We start from the raw sequence: 21,812 nt of genomic DNA, 5'->3' as shown, positions 1-21,812 counted from the left end.
TCCTTGTGTCCTCATGCCTGAAATACTCCTCCTTCCCTTCCTCTTAGAATTCTTCTCCCCTAATCTTACCTCCTTAGAATTGATACTAAGAATGGGTTCCAAGGCAAGATCTGTTAGAGCTAGGAAATTGGGATGGCTTGATCACACAACTAGGAAGTATCTGAGGTTCCCCCTTAGAATTCCTAGCTTCCTTCATAGCCTTTCCTGATCCCCGTTGGTAAAGGATCTCTTCCCATCTTAAGCCTATTTGTCCTTGTCCCTGCCAAGGAGAATATATATAAAAAAAAAAAAATATATATATATATATATATATATATATAAGCTCCCTGAAGGCAGGAATAGTTTTCCATCTCTAGTGCCTAAAACATAGTGTTTAATAAATATTTGTAATGGAAAAATACTATGTAATTTTTTTTTAATCTCCCTATCTCTAGAGCCTGGCATGTAAAATGTACTTAACCAATGTTTGTTCAAGTTAGTTGAACCAAAAGGGGTATAATTCCAACTTACAGTCAGGATCTAGATACTATAATTTCATTTGCTCTTTTCATTATAACCTTTGCAAAAGAAAGCAGATGCAATGTCATATTCTCTTATAGACCCTGCTCCACCAACTCCATCATACTGAAATCAATAGCCATCTTGAAGGGCTCCTTTCTGCCTCATTACCATTCTAATTTGCCTCAGTCAAACCCATTCAGGGCTTTAGACTTTTTTTTTCTTACTCTAATAAACAGCCTTTTCCCCCCCTTAAGATTAAAAGGAAAAAGCAGATAAGAACAGCTCTTATCTTATTGAAAAAGGAATAGAGAAAATGAGAAATTACCAAGGAGTGCTGTTAGTCATTTTGCTGGGCCTCTACCCAGGTTAGCAATCCATCTTCTCATCCAGTTCCCAGAATCCTTCTAAGGAAAGTCAGCTTGCTGTGCGGATAAGAGGCAGGAAATGTAGGACAAGCAAGACAATCTGTTGAGACTAATGAATGAACTTTTCTCGACAGGAACTTTTCTGGTAAGAGACTTGTCTGTGGTGTGCGGGCCATTTCATACAGGCCTCTGGTAGTGACTTAAGTGTACATTCTCCTTCCAGATACTACACAGACTGGATGAGTTCACACATTTCAGGGTCTTAATAGCAATATCACTCTTTCCTATGATGCAACTAGGTTTAAAAGAGGGCTCTTCATGAAGAGGAAAACCAAACTTCCCATTTGTTTAAGGTTAAAATCTAGGTTCCAAGAAATGACTTATAGATATATTCTTCCATATTAGGGCTGACTCTTATCTGTAGCAAAATAGGTCCTACTTGGATCTGGATGGTCAAAAATTATCCACTGTATTTTTAAGTATGAATTTAGTATCAATTCTAAGTGTTAGGTAATTGAGGTGAAGCAATTTGACTAGGCTCACATGGCTCATATAGGAAGCATCTGAGACCAGATTTGAACCCAGGTCCTCCCGACTTGAGGCCTGGAGCTCTTCCACTGTGCTACCCAGTTGCCTGCACTGTATTTTTATCTGCCAATCACACAATCCCCTTATTACACTCATTTTGAAAAAATACTGTTATTTCTCAATTATTTCTAAGAAACAGAAAAGGATCATCTGACATTATTATTAAGTACAGATAGGAAATCAGAATACTGAGCATGCAGGAAATATAGACTTGAAGTGAATCCTAATTGCAGACATGATATTTTAGGCATCAGGTGCTGGTTTGCCTTGCATTGTTTTTTTTTTTAAACCCTTACCTTCCGTCTTGGAGTCAATACACTGTATTGGCTCCAAGGCAGAAGAGTGGTAAGGGCTAGGCAATGGGGGTCAAGTGACTTGCCCAGGGTCACACAGCTGGGAAGTGTCTGAGGCTAGATTTGAACCTAGGACCTCCCGTCTCTAGGCCTGGCTCTCAATCCACTGAGCCACCCAGCTGCCCCCTGCATTGTGTTTTGCATAACAGGTAGGCTAGGATATTTCATTTGCTATAATAGTGAAAACCATATTGTTATAATGTTTCTATTAATTTCCCTTCAATTGAATCATTCTCTAACTTAAATTTTGGACTTTTCTATCCCAACAATTCTACAAACCATGTTTATGTCCTGTCCTATTGGGTTAAGGCCTTTATATTGTTATTGTAGACATTATTCAGTCATATCCAACTCTTTGTGACCCCATTTGGGGTTTTCCTGGTAAAGATACCGTGAGTGGCTTACCAATTTCTTTTCCAGATCATTTTTATACATGAGGAACTGAAGCAAACAGGGTTAAGTGAGTTGCCTGGGGTAACATCGAATGTCTGAGGATGGATTTGAACTCAGTAAGTGGAATCATCCTGATTTTAGACCTGGTATTCTATTCACTATGACACCAAGTTCCCCTGCAAAAGAGCCTTTTATTAGGAGTGGCCAAAACTTAGGATGCAGGCCATAAACTGGCCTACTGACAACATTTTTGAGGACTCCTGGGACGCACTAAAACCCATTATCACAAAAGCACAAATCAACAACATTTTTCTATCACCACACCCTTATGAGGATGTAACAAACATTTCCTTTTCATAAATGAAAAATGCAGGCAGAGATGAAATGACTTGCTTGAGACTATAGTGAGTTGCATCAGTGGGAATAAAAGATTAGAGCCTAACGCCTGGAGCATTTCCCAAGCTGTCTCCTGACAGACAAGTATACAGTCATTGCAGGATATCAAGTGATAGTCCCTCCTATGCGAGGGCATCACAAAGAGAACTCAATGTGCCAGCAGCAAGGCAGGGAGGTGCTGTGAGAAAGCAGCCAGAGGGCTCTAGCAGCATGAAGACAGAAAATAGCTATAAAGAAAAAACCCCCAGACATATGAACCTTTTAAGACAGATAGAGATCTTTAATTTAAAGCAGTTAGTTTATTCCTGGAGAAAACAGTGAGAGAACACCCTGGGACTTGGAATTTGACTCCAACAATTAAAACCGCATTTAAAAAGCTGATAGAGAAGAGTTGGGAGTCCTAAAGAAAATGTTTTTTAAAAAACCTGCTGTTTCCTTTACTCGGATTAAACATATTTATCTGTTGGGCAAGAAAGATAGCTCCTGAGTCATTTCTTTTTTGAAGGATAAGATTTACAACTTCAGTGTTTGGTGTGTGCACCATTTTCCTTTGAAAAACCATAACAGGAAGGTAGAGAGTGAAGGGGAATCCAGGCATAATCTAAAGAGGTAAGAAGATTGCATGAAGGGCGGTAGAGGATCACATTTTTCTCAGTGGTTTCCTAGAGAGAGTGGAGGAATCTCTCTCTAATAATTAATGTTCACCTAAGCCTGTGGCCTATAAAAAATCACGCAAATATGAAAGTTCATCATTAGAAATGTTGGCAGAGGACCAGCTCTGAAGGGAATCCTGTTTTTTGAGTATTTCATATCTCTGTGGATGACTGAGGCAAGCTTGCGAGCTGGTACAGGATATGTATCATGTGTCAAATCTTACTAGGATAAGAACGAGTGAGTTCTTTATAAAAGTGTTAAACCAGGCTGTTGTGGCTTTGTTTTGTTTTTTCCCAGAAAGGTTTTCATAGACTTAGTGCAATCAGTGAGGAACTTTACTGTTTGTTTTTTCTAGTGAAAACTTCACACGAGCCGGTTCCTCCAGATGAAGCTCATGGCAATATGAACTGTGACAGTAGATTATAGGACCTGCCTAAGTATTGGGGTCACCCAATCTCAACTGTTAGGGTTCATCCTGGGCCGCTTTGCTTCATTATCTTTATCGTCAAGGTGGCAAGCATTTTCGCTTGTAGTCTCCGTTTCTCTTTCCTCCCAATCTTGGCCAGGGGCCAGCACTTGCCGCACAGTCATGTTAACCCGAGCTGTTTGTAGATAGTTGGCACACACTTGCCAGTCCTCCAAAGAACAGGGTTCTGCAACTGAACCTGCAGGTAAGGCATCTGGGAGTGGTATCTCCAGGCAACAAGGCAGGCTCGTCCCATCAAAATTTGGGAGGACTCGTGGGACAGCGTGGTTCAACAGACGGCTGAATCCTGACATCACCATGATGTCTCCACTATGCATGAACATGGCTGTGGGGACTTCATCTCTTTTGAGGCCACCCAGAAGAAAGATGGCTGACTGTCCAAAGCTACAAAAAGTACAGAAAAAGCAATAATGAATTTAGCTACTGGTGGCAAAACTATTCCAAGTTAGTAATGCTTATAGCTATTAACTGGGTCATTCCCAAAATTAAATTCTGCACTTTTCTTAAAAAACAAAAACAAAAAAACCTTTACTTTCTATTTTAACAACTCTAAGTATGAAAAGCAAGGGCTAGGCAAATGGGGTTATGTGACTTGTCCATGGTCACACAGCTAAGAAATGTTTGAGCCCAGATTTGAACACAAGACATCCTGACTCCAAGCCTGGCATTCTATCCACTGTGACACTTAGCTGCCCCAATTCTGTCCTTTTCTATGCCCCAACTACTCCACAAATGGCATTAACATACTGCACTATTGTCTTAAAGCCTCTTATTAGGGGTGGCCAAAATGTGAAATACCGTTTTATTCTTGCAATGCACCAAAACCCATCAATTCTGTAACAAAAAAATGACATACTGATAAATTGCTATTTTATAAATTTTAAAATGACCAACTTAATATATTATTTGCTAGTATATTTTTATTGATGTTCGAGTATTTTAATAAAGATGATTAAAATGTTATCATTTTGGTATATTTTTTCATTTTAGGCATAATTAGTGAGGGTTAAGGTACAATCCATTATATTTTAGGTTCTGTTCCAGCACTTATATATAATGAAAAATCTGGACAAATCTCTATTGTCTGAGGACTGGCCTGGTAAAGTTCTGAAAGGCTGCTTAAAGAGTGATGACTATCTCCACACACAGAATGTAGTCTCTTATCAGTTGAAGCAGTATTCACACCAACAAAATCATACATTCTTGACTTATTATGGTAAATAAAAAAAAACTAATTTCCATAGATCAAAAACTGATTTTAGGGACACTAGGAGAATGGGCTGTTACTTTTCAATCAGCTTAGACTAAGAGATTACAAAGCTCTGTTTTATGCTATATTACCGCCCTACTCCATAGAGCCCTGGCACAGTATCTCAATCACAAAAATCAGTCCTAATGTAGCCGGAAGAGAGTTGGCTAACTCTCTTTCTAATGAGAGAAACTCATTTAATTTATGCCTGGTCTTGAGAGGAAAGATCATTAAGAAGCTGAACATGAAATACATTTAACCTTGATGCTTAGCTTAAACAAGCTTAAGACAAAAAGGACAATCACAAACCTCCTTCTTCAGATTGATTACCTAAAGGACAGGAGCGGCTTGGAGTGATCTAGTTCTGATCTGTCAACGTGGATCCCCAGTGTGGAATCTAATCGATAATAATTGAGGATTCCAGCCTCTGCTTGGAAGCCCTGAAATCCACATGCAGCAGCCACTTGTTCTGAGAGGTAAGCCAGGTCCGGGGGGAAAGGTGTGTAGTGGTCAGCAGAATATGTCTTTAATAGAAATAGAAGGGAAGGGGAAAAAAAACAAAAAAAAATTAGGAAAAGAAAAAGCTGTTGCATTTTCTCAGTTACCACTACAAAACAATCAATGCCAGTATTAATATTCTTGCTCATCACTCTATGGCTAATATGCTGGCTCTTAGGGATATAAAGGCCACAGTTTGTTAGTTTGGGGTTTCTTGGCCTGTGAAGGAAGCTGTGTCTCTGCAGTAATGCATTTGGCATAACGCTTACAAGCAATGGCTCAAAACTGATTTTGAATTTTGGCTCCTGGGTCATCAGAAGGTGATACCTATAAATCCTTTCTTCTCCTGAGCTGGCTGAGAACTGACAGCAGTAAGTAAGTCACCACTTCCAGCACCAACGCTCCCCTATATTCTTTCTCCTTAATAATCTAAGGGTTGGGGGCAACTAGGCAGCTCAGTGGATTGAGAGCCAGGCTCAGAGGCAGGAGGTCCTGGGTTCAGATACCTCCTAGCTGTATGACCTTAGGCACGTGACTTAACCCACATTGCCTAACCCTCACCGTTTCTTTGCCTTGGAACCAATACATAAGAGTGATTCTAAGTCCCTTGTGCCCTCTCTTGTCATAAAACCTTTATGACTTGACAATTCAAGAACCTGCCAGGGCTGTAGTTTTGATGAAAACTTCAGTCTCACAGTTTGCTTTGCCGACATAAGGCTAAAGCATATCTTGGCTAAGTATGTCTGCAGCCTCCTGAGGAAATGCTCTCTTGTTTAGGTACTCCTTCCCTTTCAGTCCTTTCCTAGCCAAATCCAAATGTGATGAAGAAGTCTGTTTTTATTCATATCTTTACCAGTCCCCAAGTATCTATGACTGGACCAGCTATTGATAGGTCAGAATGAGCAACAGCTTTAGGCCAAATGATTTGAACTCAAGTCCTCCTGACTCCAGGCCTAGTGTTCTAACCAGTGAGCCACCCAGATGCCCTGATCTGAATGCATTCATTTAGGTAAGTAGCAGGCTGATGGCACATGTTTCTCAAAGCAGGTAAAATGATTTGATCATGCTTTTGTCTCTTTGCTTTTAACCTTGCTAGCAGCTCAAGAATCTGCTTTTCTACAATGTTCTATCTTTTATCAGAATTGGTCTAATAAAGACATAGCACTCTAAGGAATTGCCATTTGATCCTTATCACTCTGTGAGATACAGAATACAAACCTCCTTAACCTTTTTATTTTAACGGATGAATAAACTGAGGCTTGAGTAAGTGAAATGACTAGTCTAAGGTAAGTGGTAGAAACAGGATTTGAAACTCAGCTCTTCTAGCACAATGCTCAACACTTTCCATTAAAACAGACCCTACCCTTGGTAAGCAGGTGAGACAGTAAATGGGACTGAATTTGCTATTTTTAAAAAAATATTTGCTTTCTGTCTTAATAACAACTCTGAGCCAGAGGGGCAAGGTGGGCAAATGGGGTTAAGTGAATTGCCCAGGGTCATCTAGCTAGTGTTTGAGACCAGCTATGAACCAAGGTCCTCCCAACTCCAGGCCTGGTTCTCTATCAACCGTGCTACCTAGCTGCCCCTGACATTGCTATTTCTTAAGTTTCTGATTTGAGAAGTCCCTTCCACCCTGCCTGCCTTCCCTTCTTCCCTATCCCACTTCCCCTTTTTCCTTCTTCCTTTCTTTCTTTCCCTCCATTGCTCTCATCCCTCCTTGCTTCCCTCCCTCCCTCCCTCCATTCCTTCCTTCCTTTCTTCTTTCTCTGTCTTGTTGCCAAGGCCACTCAAAGTTCCTTTCCTTATTTCCTAATGAATGCAAATTTCCAGAACCAGGGTGTAGGAAGAGAACTCAGAGAGAGTAGTAACATAAAATCAAGAGGAAAGAGTATCCAGGAGAAGGAGGTGGTCAGCTATAGCAAATGATGCAGCGAGGTTAAGAAGGATTAGACTTAGCAATTAAGAGATCACTGGTAAGTGTGTAGATAAATGGTAAGTGTGTAGATAACCATTTCAGTTGAATGATGAAACTGGAAGCCAGAATGAAGAGGGTTGAAAAAGAGTGAGAGGAATGGAAACAGAAACAGTGGAAAGGTATTTAGGTGGAACATTAGAAAGAACACTGGGCTTAGAGGAGGGAGGTCTTGAGTTCAAATCCAGCGTCACACATCAGCTATATAATCCTGGGTAAGGGACTTGACCTTTTCCTGCTTCAGTTCTGTCACTTAAAAAAAGGGATAACAATAGCTCCTACCTCCCAGGAACTTAATAAATGTTTATTGATTGTTGAGGGGAAAAGTAAGAGAATATTTATAAAGCATTTTACAAACCTTCAAGGGCTAAATAAATACTAGCTATTATTATTAAGGTAGACAGTAAATTTTTTCACACTTATCTGAGAAAGGGAAAACTACAGGATGATAGCTAGTGGGAAAGATCTATTAATCAATTAATAAACATTTAAGTGCCAACTATGTATCAGGTACTCTACTATGCACTGGGGATATTAAAAAAAAGATACAAGAAGCAACAAATATATATAAAGCAAGTCAGGATAAATCAGAAATAATTAATAAAGAGAAGTCACTAGGCTTAAGAAGGATTGGGAAAGGCTTCTGTACAAGGAGAGATTTTTTTATTGGAATTTAAAGGAAGCCAAAGAGGTGAGCATTTAAAACAGAGGAGGAAGAGCATTCTAGTCATGGGGCAGCCAGAGGAAATGCCGGAGCTGAGAGATGTGGAGTATGTTGATCACAAAACTGCCAAAATCAAGGAATAAGATGAAATAAGGTTTAAGAAGACTGGAAAGGTAGGAGAAGGCTAAGCTATAAAGGGCTTTCAATGCCAAACAAGAGCATGTTGTATTTATTCCTGGAGACAATAAGGAGCCAATGGAGTTTGTTGAGTAGAGAGATGATATAGATAGATCTGCACTTCTAAAAAAATAACTTTATTTTCTGTGTTTGCAACATAATACATGTATAACCCAGATCAAACCACCTGCCTGCACCAGGAGGGAGAGGGGAAAGGAAGGGAGAGAGGGAGATAAGTTTGATCATATAACTTAGGAAAACTTGTGTGGAAATTTGTTATTATATGTAATTGGTAAAAAAAATGAAAATGTAAAAATAACTCATATTTTCTGTCTTAATGACAATTCTAAGACAGAAGGGCAAAGAGAAGGCAACTGGGGTTGTGATTTACCCTGGATCACACAGCTAGGTCAAAGTTGGACCCAGTTTTCCCAACTCCAAGCCTGACACTCTGTCCATTGTGTTTCCTAGCCTCTCCGGGAGCTGTTCTTTAGGAAAATCACTTTGGTGGCTGAATGGAGGCTAGTCTAGAGTGGGGGTGAGACTCTACACAGGCAGATTCATTAGCAGCCTCTTACAACAGTCTAGACATGAGATGATGAAAGCTTCCACAAACTCCTGAAAATCTGATTTCTGAAATTAGAACCTCAAAATGGGAAGTTTTTCAAGATGAAGATGATCCAGATGTAGAGGTGGATCAAACAGATGCTGTGTTAAATGCGCAGACTCATTTAAGCATGCATAATTTTCTCTCAGGATCTCTCAGTAAATCTTTCCTGCTTGAAGAAGGTTCTCCAAAACTTGGACCTCTGGAGAATATACAGGAACTAGTCACCTTGACCCACTAAGAAGCAAATGTACAAAAATTTTCAAAGAAAAGAATCTGAGAACAGAACTCAGAATGTTCAGCTTTCCAAGTAGATCTTAAAGAAAAGTAGCCATACAGGATCCTTTTTATCTGCTGAAGAGAACAAGATGGATGGAGGAGATGGCAAAAAGGAGAAAGTTAAAAAATGAACTTCTCACCTACATCATGTAAATTGGAGTTAAGTGACTTGCCCTGGGTCACCCAGCTAGGAAGTATGTGCGGCCAGAATTAAACCCAGGACTTGTTGTCTCCAGGCCTAGCTCTCTATCCGCTGAGCCATCTAGCTGCCCTGAATTTCAGAGTTCTTAACATGAAGTGGAGCACTTGTGAGTGATGGCTAGATCAAGGAGGAGAGAATGCCTGATAGAATGAGAGTATAGAAGAGGCAACAGAGAGCAAGAAGTATTGAAACTCCTCATAGGAACCAGTGGGTCAAGGGGTATGAAAGAAAGTTGAGCCAGTACTAGAAAGAATGACTAGGAAAGCACCTGGAGGGAGTCAAGTCTCAGTGAATGCTGTCAGATGAATGAAGCAAGAGAGGAAAGGTTTTAAAATGAAAGGTAGTTTGTTATTTATGGAGTAGGAATTCCAAAGACTAGAGTGGAAGGGACAACAAGTAAATCAGAAGAGTCAGCTTTACTAGGATATGGAGAGTAAGAAGGAATAGAAGTATATTATCACTGGAGAATGAGTTCATGGAGGTTATCTATGGATAGTAAAGTTCTGTTGGTGAAGGCAGGTGCCTAAATGGTACAGCCTTCTTTTGCACAGTCTGATGGTAGGTGGTTTTGTCATTATATGAATTGCAACTACTCAATAAACTAAATAACTACAATGACAACCCAACAGCTACCGATCCATACCTCATCCTCTTTCTTCAAAGCCCAACTTTATTAATTAATTAATTAATTGATTGATTAATTGATTTTAAGCCCATACCTTCTGTCTTGGAGTCAATACTCTGTACTGGCTCCAAGGCAGAAGAACAGTAAGGGCTAGGCAATAGGGATTAAGTGATTTGCCCAGGGTCACACAGCCGAGAAGTGTCTGAGGTCAAATTTGAACCCAGAACCTCCCGTCTCTAGGCCTGGTTCTCAATCCACTGAGCTACCCAGCTGCCCCCAAAGCCCAACTTTAATGACATATCTCTTGTAGATGATCTTATCACCTATTTTACAAAGAATAAAGCCATCTACAATGTTCTCTCTCGTCCCTGCCTGTTTCCCCCCGACTTCCAATCATTCCTTTTAGTGATTCTTCTTCCTTTTCCAAACTCTTAAGTAAAAGATGTCTCCAAAGGCTCTAAATTCATTTCTCTTCTCTTTCTACATTCTATCCCTTACAATCTTATCTACTTGTGGAGATTCAACTATTACCTCTAAACAGATGACCCACAAATCTATACATACAGTTAAATTTCTCCCCACATAAATATGTGCCATATTTCCAATTACTTTCTAGAATTTCTATTTGGACATTCTACTGGTACTCCAAACTTGACATATTTAAAACTGAACCCATAATCTCCCACATAAACCCACTTTGCCTCCCTAATTTCCTATTTCTGTTGATGCCACCATTTCCCTAGTTTTTCAGGCTTGATATCTCAGTTGCATTTGCTGTCTCTTCTTCCTTGCTCCCACACCTAATCAGTCATCAAATTCTATCAATTGTACCTCTACAACATCTCTTACTTGTGTTTCCTCCTCTTTGAACACATTTACACCATCTTTGCTTAAATTCTTAACACCTCTCAGCACTACCGTTGTGGTAAATTCAACACTGTTTTTTCTTTTACTCTCTTTTCCAATCCATCCTTCACTTAGCTGCCAAAAGGTCCAAAATTCTGACTATATCAGACCTCTATTCAACAACTTTCACTGATCCCAAATAGAGAGGCAGGCCTAGAGATGGGAGGTCCGGGGTTCAAATCTGGCCTTAGAAACTTCCTAACTATGTGCTCCTGTGCAAGTCACTTAACTTAATGCCTAGTCCTAAGCGCTTCTGCCCTGGAACTGATTCTTAGTATCAATTCTAAGACAGAAGGCAAGGGTTAAAAAAAATCAAATACAAACTTCTTAGCATGGCATTTCAGGACCATTATAATCTAATTCCAACCTATCTTTCTAGCTGTACTTAACATTATCCCCTTTCATGCATTCTATGTTCTTACTGAATTGACTACCAGTTATTTCCACTCTTAATCTTAACCTCTCCTTGTGCTTTCATGCATTTATGCTGCTATCTTCATATATGAAATACATTATCATCAAAGCTGTCTATTGAGAGACCTCTATTTTGAAGAGCATAAGCAAGTCCTAATCCTTCCATGAAGCTTTCCCTAATCTTCATAGCTAAAAATGATCATTCCTATCTCACATTGCTTATATCACTGACTAGAACATTTTAAAACCATAGCATATTGACATCATATTTATCTATGCACAGGTTTTATTTTTTCTTTTAGATTATAAACTCCTGACGACAAGAAGCTGCTTAAAAAACTGCATGGCATATGGCAGACACTTCATTATTATTTGTTAAAACACTGCTCTTGAAAAAGTAGAAAGTGGGTAGCTAGGTGGCTCAGTGGGTTGAGAGCCATGCCTAGAGATAGGAGGTTAAAATGTTAACTCGGTTAACTGGGTTAAAATGTGAACTCGGAAATTTCCTAGTTGTGTGATCCTGGGCAAGTCATTAAACCCAAAAGTCTAGCTCTTACCACTTCTGTCTTTGAATTGACACTTAGTATTAACTCTAAGACAGAAGGTAAGGGTTTAAAAAAAATGTAGAGAAGTAAAATTCATGACACAGCCCTATAATAAAGGAAACTCTAAAAAGTTCTGAAAAAGACAAGTTATGAGTGAAGGATCACTACTTTTCCTGACATATTATTCACTTTTCCTTGAAGAATTTTAAGAGAGATATTAAGAAAAAGTAAATTAAAAGGACCGACTATCAAATCTGATAACTTGGGTCTACTCAGGAAATTGAATCATTTAAGCCAAAGAAGCATGAAACTAGAAAAAGATCAGAATTGGAAAAAAAAATTAAAATTTAATACCTTATTGTCCCAGTTGTAATGGTAGCCCAGGGTCACCCAACGTAGTTTTTCTAGCAAACTTCGAGGTCTCTTTTTATTCACATCTTTATTTCTGAAAAGTTTGGGGACAAATATGAATTTATTAAATTTAAGTTGCAACACTCGTAACACTGTGTAGCTCCTTTATTTAAGTATGAACTCAGTGTTCCAAAGATATTGTCTAGTGTAAGTACTGTTACCCATAGTTGCAGAGGGGGAAACAGGAAACAGGGAGAGTTAAAAACTATTTAACTGATACCATAATGACTGCCAATAGAGCAGCCCAAACTGGCTGTTGCTACTTCTGATATCAACTTTTTGCTTTATTCCTCTGTTAAAAGAGATCAAGTTTAAATAGGAAGGAGTAACTCTCTAAAATATCTCAATAAAAATACAATAAGGTTGAATATCTAAAATTAAAATGAAAACCTGGCTAATGCAGTATTTCCATTTCAGCTTTGCTAAAAGGAAGATATTAATTAATCACAGCTATCAAGTACTTCTATACTAATGGTGGTTTCTCGAATTGCTGGTTGGAAAAAATTATTTTGGAAAAATATAGCATATAATTTTTTTTTGTTGCTCTGGATAATGTAGCTTGGATAATTGAGATTTAAATAATAATTTAAAGCTTTGTTCTAATTGAGTTGGCTTCTGACATTCGCTCTTTCAAAATACAGAAACATACTTTAGTGAGTTTGAACCAGATAATAACATTTTGTTGAGATAACTCACAGGTTATAGTACAAGACACAGCATTATAGCTATATCAGAATTAAGAGCCAGTGCATGAGGACCAGGAAAACCATTATATATAGTAATGGAAATATTATATGATGACCAACAATGAACAACTAAATTATTATCAGGAAAACAAGATTCTAAGATAACCCCAAGGGGCTCATGATAAAAATACTATCCACAGCCAAAGAAGAAACCATCAAAATGTGATTGCAGATGAAAGCACATCATCTTTCCTTCATGAGTTTTTTATTGTATGTATGATATGTGTCTTGTCACAGCATGGGGAATATGGAAATATGTATTGCATTAAAATCACTGGTATCACCTCTATCTGACTATTTACCACGTTGGAGAAGCAGGAGAAAGAGAATCTGAATTGCAAAATGTCTAAAATTGCTAAAAATTGTTTTTACATGTAACTGAAAGGAAAAAAAAAACGCCAAGACTGTGCCATGGCCCAGACAGTCTATTCCAGTGATGGTGAACCTTTTAGAGACTGAGTGCCCAAATTGCACCCTCATGCCACATGTGAGCTGCCCCCTTACTCCCCACAGGAAAGGGAAGAAGTGCTCCCATTGGCCTGTTGGGCAGAAGGGTTGGTGAAGTGAGAAATGTTCTCAGGCGTGCGTGGAGAGAGAGCAGTCCTCTACAGGCACACATGTCATAGGTTTGCCAACAAGTATATTCTGCAGTTGCAACATGAACCAGAGCCAGTAAAAGTCCTTAACCAATTCGTTAGTCTGAACTAGGGGCCTTGCAAGAAGCCTCAAAAGTAAAATCTATGACACTGGATTTATTTATTTATTTTTAACTTTTTTTTTTCCAGGTTATATTTTCCCCCAATTATTTAATTTTTTTTTAGAATAATTTTCCATGATTACATGATTCATGTTCTCAACCTCCCCCCTCCTCCCAGAGATGACAAGCAATTCTACTGGTTTACACGTCTTACTACTCAAAACCCATTTTTACATTATTCATATTTATAATAATTTTTTAAAACCGCAACCCCAAATCATAAACCCATATAACCAAGTGATAAATCATATGTTTTTCTTTTGCATTTCTACTCCCATAGTTCTTTCTCTAGATGTGGATAGCATTCTTTTTCATAAGTTCCATGGGATTGTTCTTAATCACTGCATTGCTATTAGTAGCAAAGTCTATTACATTTGATCGTCCCACAATGTTTCAGTTACCATGTACAATGTTCTGGTTCTGCTCATTTCACTCCACATCAGTTCATGGAAGTCTTTCCAGCTCATATAGAAATCAAGCAGTTCATCGTTCCTTATAGCACAATCGTATTCCATCACCATCAGATACCATAATTTGTTCAGCATTTCCCAATCGAGGGGCATTACCATATTTTCCAATTTTTTGCTACCACAAAAAGCACAGCTATAAATACAAACACTTAAAAAACCTTTGTACTAGGTACAAACCTAGTAGAGGTATTGCTGGATCAAAGAGCCCGCTTTCTTTTAAAGCCCTTCAGGCATAATTCCAAATTCACAACTTCACCAGCAATGCATTAGTATGACACTGAATTTATATCTGCCAGGATCACAGCAAGGGAATGATATCACACCCACCTGGGGATTGTGTGGAAGAGAAGACAGAAAAGGGCAAAGACCAAAAACTAGTGCTCTACCAGGAGACAGCTTGAGTTGTTTGGGAAGACTTCATGATGGAGGCTCTACCCATGGCTTAGAATAGATGGTATTTAGATAAGCAAAGGAATGATAGAGGTAGGGAATTAGAATGAGTATTGTAAATCTTGAAATTTCTCAGACTTGTGAATGTTAAAAATTTCCCCATCGGGGAATTCTCAATTGGAACAATTCCTTACTGGGAACATTCCCCATTTTGACTGTGAGAACTTGCCAGGATCAGAAATGGGAGGACCTCTACTCCACCCTAAGACTGCTTTAGGGGAGAAAACTCCTTGCTAAACAATCAAAGTGCTTAAAACCATACTTATAATGAGGCAAGGAGTTCTTTGAGCCATGCCTGTTTTTAGAATTGATACAATGGGATGCTAGGTACCTATAAAGGTCGGGCAACTTGTAAACTTGCCAGGAGCAAAGAGGTGAAAACTTATTCAGAGGTTTTCTCTTGAGGGGATTAGTCGACTCAGCTGTGTTTTCTCTGGTTCAAACTCACTAAAGAGATTAGTCGACCCAGCAGTGTTTTTAGAATGGGGTGTCCTTTAGAAAACGTTTACAGTGATTGGTAAATGTAAGGACTTAGGGGAGGTGACATAGGAGAAAACCCCCTATTTAAGAAAAAGCAGAATCTCTTGAAAGACAATCCTTTTGGATCCTCTTATGAGGATTGCTTGAGAAGGAATCTCTTGAGAGAGGCTCTGGAGAAGGGAAGCTCTTGGAGGACAATCTCTAAGGAGGTCTCGCTGGAGCTCCTCTGAGGGGACTCTGTCCCTCTGGAGGCTCTGGAGAGAGGCCCTTTGAAACAGTCTCTGGCTGGATCTCTCTTTGAGGAGGACTCTGGCTGGAACTCTCTCTGGTGAAATCAGCTGAGATGGAGCTGGCCTGGTGTCACTAGAATCCTTGCTTAGACAGACCTTGTGGTGAGTGATAAAAGACTGACTGACTGATCTCTCTCTCTTAAGACTCAGGTCTAGGCCATGTTGGCTTAAGGCCCTTCATACTTATTTCCTTTATCTCTCTCTCTCTCTCTTTCTTTGATTACTCATTGTATTATTAATTAAAGTCTCTATAAAACCCAGTTGACTTGGGTATATTCATAATTGGGAATATTTCCCTGGCGACCACCTTATATTTGATTTTAAACAAAACACTGTAGTGAAAACATTTTCTGCGGTCACAATTTACTAACCCACTCTTATATCTAGCATAATTTGTATCTTCCACCATTTTAACTCACTACAGTTTATGATATCAACTATTTAAAATATAACAGTTTATGGCTCCCACTCTTTTAACGGCCACAGTTTATGGCAGACAACTATTTTAAATGTAACAGTATAAGAGCATAAGGACAGAATATTTTCTGAGTGCTTACACACAATCAAGTAACTAGAACTTGATTAGTTTCAAGAATTAATCAAAGAAATGGGGTGGCTAGGTGGTTCAGTGGATTGAGAGGTAAGTCTAGAAAGGCCTGGGTTCAAATCTGGCTCCAGATACTTCCTAGCAATGTGACCCTGGGCAAGTCACTTAAACACCATTGCCAAGCTCTTACTGCTTTTCTGACTTGGAACCACTACATAGTATTGATTCTAAGATGGAAGGTAAAGGTTTAAAAAAAGAATAAAAGAAGATTTTCCCCTTATCTCAAAAAAATATACATTCCAGGATAGATGCAACACACACACACACACACACACACACACACACACACACACACACACACACAAGCAAAAGCTGAGAGGGTTATGGTGACTATAACATATGCTGATAAATACAATTATTATTAATATGAAAAGAAATTTAACATCAGATATTCAGAGAAAAAGATTTATTGATTCTAAGACACCAACTAACTTCAGTTAGTTGACCAATATGGTTATAATTTAACCAATTATAGATTATAATCTATATGCTATAGACAACAAATTAGTTCTTTAATGACTAAAGTAAAAAAAATGTGATATAGCCAAAAAGCAATATATTAAGCTACTGCAGTCAGTTGAATCAGGATTACTGTAGGTTCAAAATGTATGAGAAGTCAAAGAAAAGGATTTGTTGGTGCCCTCCTCTGGAGAGCTAAAGAACACATTGTTTTAGAGAACCTATCATTCAGAACTCAGCTAGATAGGCAGTGTTCTTCAAAGCTCTTTAATGTCTGTATTAAGATGCAGAATAACATCCCACTCTACAGAGTATATACAGTAGTAATGAGGCTATTTTGATTAATGGTGATTACAAATATGGCTCCACTGAGACAAAGATGTCCTACAGTTTTTAAGAGTCTTTTTTCTCTTTCAAGTTTATATTTTTGTTTATATTCTCTTTCAAGTTTATATATTTGGTTTATATTAAGACAGAAAATAATGCTAAGAGGATGGTGATTTCACATATAAGTTATGATTTTTTTCAATTATGTTGAAATTTAAGAATAGACTATATAAGCAATGATAATCAGAATGATGCTGAACTGTTAAAGATGTGTGGGTGCTAAAAAGAACCTTTATTTTTTGATGAATATATTTTTATTGATGCCTTTTGTGGCGAGAAAAGAGCCTCCCATTTCCTTATCAATTTTGAGCAGTCCCTTGTAACAAAAATGAGGGTGGGGAGAAGGGTGGTAAAGGGGGGAAGGCTGTTCATCAAAATCATCACATTGAGTGTTATCTGCAAATGTATTTAAGATTCTGTACTTAATTCCCCATTTGCTGCAATGCAACTTTCTTAACTTTTCTACAGGGCCAAAATTGGTCATTATAATTTACCATATTTAGTTTTATTTACTGTTCTTTTATTGCTTAATTTATTTATTATTTTTCTGTTTATTTTATTGTTCATTCTACTTACACTGATGTACTTGTAGATGTATTATTTTCCTGCTTATCTTTATTTCACTTTGCATCGGTTCCTTAAATTTTCCCATATTTCTTCTGCGTTCTTAATATTCATTGTTTCTTATTCCATTCAGTGTTTAGGCATTCCTCCATTTGATTCCTACTTTGTTTCTAATTCTTTTCTGCCACAATTAGTGATGCTATGAATATTTTGGTATATGTGGAACCCTTCTTTCTATCTTTGAATTCCTTGAGTGAGAGCATTTAAGATACTTAAAAAAAATCCTTACCTTCCATCTTACAATCAATACTACGCATTGGTTCTAAGGCAGAAGAGTGGTAAAGGCTAGGCAATGGGGGTCAAGTGACTTGCCCAGGGTCACACAGCTAGGAAGTGTCTAAGGCCACATTTGAACCCAGGACCTCCTGTCTCTAGGCCTGGCCCTCAATCCACTGAGCCACCCAGCTGCCCCCTAAAATACTTTTTAAAAGTATATTCTAGATGGCTCTCCAGAACAGTTGTACCAATTCAAAACTTCAGCAAGTGTGTACCAATTTGCCAGTCTTCTCAAAGCCCTACTAAAATTGCTTCTATGAGAAAAAACTTGATCCCTATCCTATTTGAGCAGATTCCTGCTCATCTTAAATCCATGATTTTATCCTTCTGTTAATAGCCAATCAATATTATCTAGTTTAAAGTGATTCCACTGGGACAGTGATTATTTCTTGATATCTCTTTTGTATTAACAAACACAGGGGTTGGGGGTTATTGACATACATTTTGTCAGTTAAGGATAATTAACACATTTTAATACAAAATATAATTAGGAGTTGTAGATTAGGTTTATAGTTGAATATTCTTTTCTCTTATGTTAAACTTTAACTTTCCAGCATGACTTGTAAGATTATAGAAAGAAGCCTCTATTCTAGGCCTGAACATTTAAGTACTTCATGATAGAGATGTCACAAGCTTCAGTGAAAAGCTCTCAAGAGTCCCTCTACCCTGTGTCACTTACTTCTCATGACCCACTCTAGGCAGGTCTGGGAAACGAGTTGAACCCAAGACTTAGCAACAGCAGTGCTGGTTGCCATGTTCTTTTGTGTCAAAATGACTTAGAGGCTTACTAAGAGTTTGGAATCCACCAATGAAATCACACACTTTGTACAAATACTGCCTGGATATGTGCCATCCAACCACATAAAGACTAGGTTGGGCCCTGAAGGGTATAAAAGCTGTGCTCTGGATAAAGTAAGGTTTTCAGATTATGAGCAAAATCTGAGATCCTATTTGTTGGAGGGGGCCAGGTCCTTCTAATAAATAGTTATTGGCTCAGTTGTTTTATTGCAAATTGAGTAGATTTTTTGGCATTACACTTCTTTCCATCATTTATCTTTGGATTTTCTGGGTAAGGTGAAACCTCAGCACTGTTTTGGTCTACATCTCTCTGATTCGGAACAATGTTCACATGATGTTAATGGTTTCTAGTACTTCCTTTGAGAATCACTTATTTTTATCTTTTGTTCACATTCATTGTGGCCTGGCTATTGGTCTTGTATTTTTGCTTAATTCTCTATATATCTTGGATATCAGGCACATCAGAGATATGTAATGGAAAGCCCTTTGCTTTCAAAAACAATAAATACAATCAAGATGAAAAAAGTTATCATAATAAACATCTGGAAGAGATTTAATGGAAAATTTCACTGTGGGAGAAAATTTTTGCCTCTTGTAAGATTTAAAATGGTTGTCATAAACTGTAGTGATTAAAATAGTGGAAGATATAAATTATAGTAGATATAAGAGTGGGTGATTAAATTGTGACCGCAGGAAATATGTTTTCACCACAGTGTCTTGTTTTAAATCGAATATAAGGTGGTCGCCAAGGAAATATTCCCAATTATGAATATACCCAAGTCAACTGGGTTTTATAGAGAATTTAATTTAATTTAATGCAATGAGGAATTAAAGAGAGAAAGAATAAGAAAGGAATAAGTATGAAGGGCCTTAAGCCAACATGGCCTAGACCTGAGCCTTAAGAGAGAGAGATCAGTCAGTCTTTTATCACTCACCACAAGATCTGTCTAAGCAAGAATATAGACACCAGTTCAGCCAGCCATCCTTCTCCAGAGATTCTTCTGACTGTGTTTCAAGAGACTCCTCCCTAGAGACTCCATAGAGACTGTTTCTTCAGAGCCTCCTCCTTAGAGCACTCTCCTTCTAACAGCCTCCTTAGAGCCTGTATTTCAAGAGACTCTCCCTGTCCTTTTCTTATATAGGGGGTTTTCTCCTATGTCACCTCCCCTAAGTTCTTCCATCTACCAATCACAGTAGGCATTTTCCAAAGGACAGCCCATTCTGAATTCACACCTGAGTAGACTAATCCTTTTAGTAATCCACACCTGAGAAGGCTAGAATCTCTGAGTAAGTTTTTTCCTCTTTGCTCCTTGTAAGTTCACAAGTTGCCTGACTTTTATAGGTACTTAGCACCCCTTTGTATTAATTCTAAAAATAGGCATGGCTTAAGTATGGGTTTAAGTACTTTTCATTGTTCAGCAAGGAGTTTTCCCCCCTAAAGCAGGCTTAAGTACTGGTGGAGTAGAGGTCTTCACATTTTTGATCTAAGTAAGAGTTCTCACAGTCCAAATGGGGAATAGTCCCAATAGGAAATTGTCCAATGGAGAATTCCCCAATGGGGAATTTTTTAACATTCACTAGTCTGAGAAATTTAAAGATTCACACTCTCTATGGAGAAATGGGTAGTTTTTTTGTCAATTTTTTCAGACACATGATGGCCCAAGAGTTTGCTTCTTCCTTCAGGCCATCTCCTGAGTTCCATTTTTTAATTTGTCTCCACATTCTCTGGCATTAAAATAGCAACTGTTTTAATCACTGTTCCTTCTGTTGTAAATGTAAAAGGAAACATTAATTCCTGGGGAGCTCTAGAAGGTATTGCTGCCTAGCTAATATTCCATATTCTTCCGGAGAGTATACTAAGGAAGGTACCAGGGTCCTAAGGATCTTTAAAAAAAATTTGGTTTTAACCTTTACTTTCTGTCTTAGAATCAATACTATGTATTTTCCTTCAAGGCTTTTCTATGTCTCCTCCTACCTCTCCCAACAGCCCCCACCTCTCACTCCCAGCTATGAAAAGTTCTATCCCTCCTCAGACAATTATGTATATAGTTATCTAACTCTATGTTGCGTCCACTCAACAAACTATAAGGTCCAACTGTTAACTATTTTCTATTTGTATCCCCAATGCCCAGCACAATGTCTTGCATATTCTTGTTGGAATGGATTAGAAATGCACTGAAGTATACTAGCACCTAACAGCTCTAAATCTCTGCCCAACCATTCAAACGACCATATTTTTACATCAATAAGAACCCTAAGTATGGTACTAAGGTCATTCAGAAAACTGTCTATTTTATGCCCAACTCTTGACTTCTTCCTCTAGGCATTCATTCACTTTGAGGATGATGGATGTATAGGCAGACAGCTTCCCCTCCTTGGCAAATGTGCCCACAGAGCCCACTGATCACTTCCTAACATAGCTAAGTCCTTCAGAAGAGTGCTTGGCAGCCATTACCATGCCTTTCCCCCCATTTTGTCTAAAAGGACAAACAAATCCTCTTATTCATTTTGGACAAGGAAAAGGAAGAAAACCATTTGTTTTAGGGGTCTTTCTCTCCCACTTCAGTCATAAAAGAACTTTGAATCTTGTCTTCCATAACTGGATTCTTTATCATCTATAGTCTGTCAACTGAGTATCAAACTCAGCACCCTGCTTACCTCAAGAGTAGAAATTCCCCTTTCCTCCAGAAAAAAAGAGCTCTAAGCACTCACACAAGTTAAGTGATTTAACATACATTATAATAATTCCCAATTTTGCCAGTTTTGGGTGAACATGACTGATAAAATGAGCTCTTTACTCTCAAAACAGGTGCAGAACAAACACTGACAGAATCTGTATTTCTTCCCTCCTATGATGTTTTTGACAGCACATCACATTCACCATATATAGCTATGGTTTCTGACTCTTGTTTTTTTTCTATCCTTTAAAAAAAACAAAACTCAATTTCATTTTATTTTTGGTTCCAAATTCTTTCCCTCCCACCTTCCCCTCTCCCACCACCTACTGAGAAAGCAAGAAGAACAAAACACAGCCTATTTCTTTCTGTAAGAAATTCAGTCTTTCACTAAAGTTCAGGGATTTTATTTTCATTCTTTATAATCTAAGTTCTGTTTTCGGTCACAATGGCTCAGTGAACAGCTTCTTCTAAACTCTACTTTCTATCTCAAAACAACAAAAAATT

The 21,812-nt window shown here is 38.3% G+C and overlaps 1 protein-coding gene across 1 annotated transcript in view; it reads right to left on the bottom strand.

Annotated features, from left to right (window-relative positions):
- Positions 1–2,851: 2,851 nt before the first annotated feature.
- Positions 2,852–21,812, bottom strand: part of ALKBH1 (alkB homolog 1, histone H2A dioxygenase) — a 33,230-nt gene continuing 14,269 nt past the window's right edge. Inside the window, exons 4-6 of the mRNA XM_001373902.3 lie at positions 12,230–12,320; positions 5,317–5,510; positions 2,852–4,121 (exon numbers count right to left, since the gene is read on the bottom strand). Of these exons, the coding sequence (XP_001373939.2) occupies positions 3,707–4,121; positions 5,317–5,510; positions 12,230–12,320 (700 nt within the window). The 3' untranslated portion in view covers positions 2,852–3,706. The remainder of the gene's footprint in view (positions 4,122–5,316; positions 5,511–12,229; positions 12,321–21,812) is intronic.

Source organism: Monodelphis domestica, chromosome 1, assembly GCF_027887165.1.
Source record: "Monodelphis domestica isolate mMonDom1 chromosome 1, mMonDom1.pri, whole genome shotgun sequence".
NCBI lineage: Eukaryota > Metazoa > Chordata > Mammalia > Didelphimorphia > Didelphidae > Monodelphis > Monodelphis domestica.
Note: the sequence above shows the minus strand (reverse complement) of the source record. Positions and strands in the feature narration are given on the sequence as shown.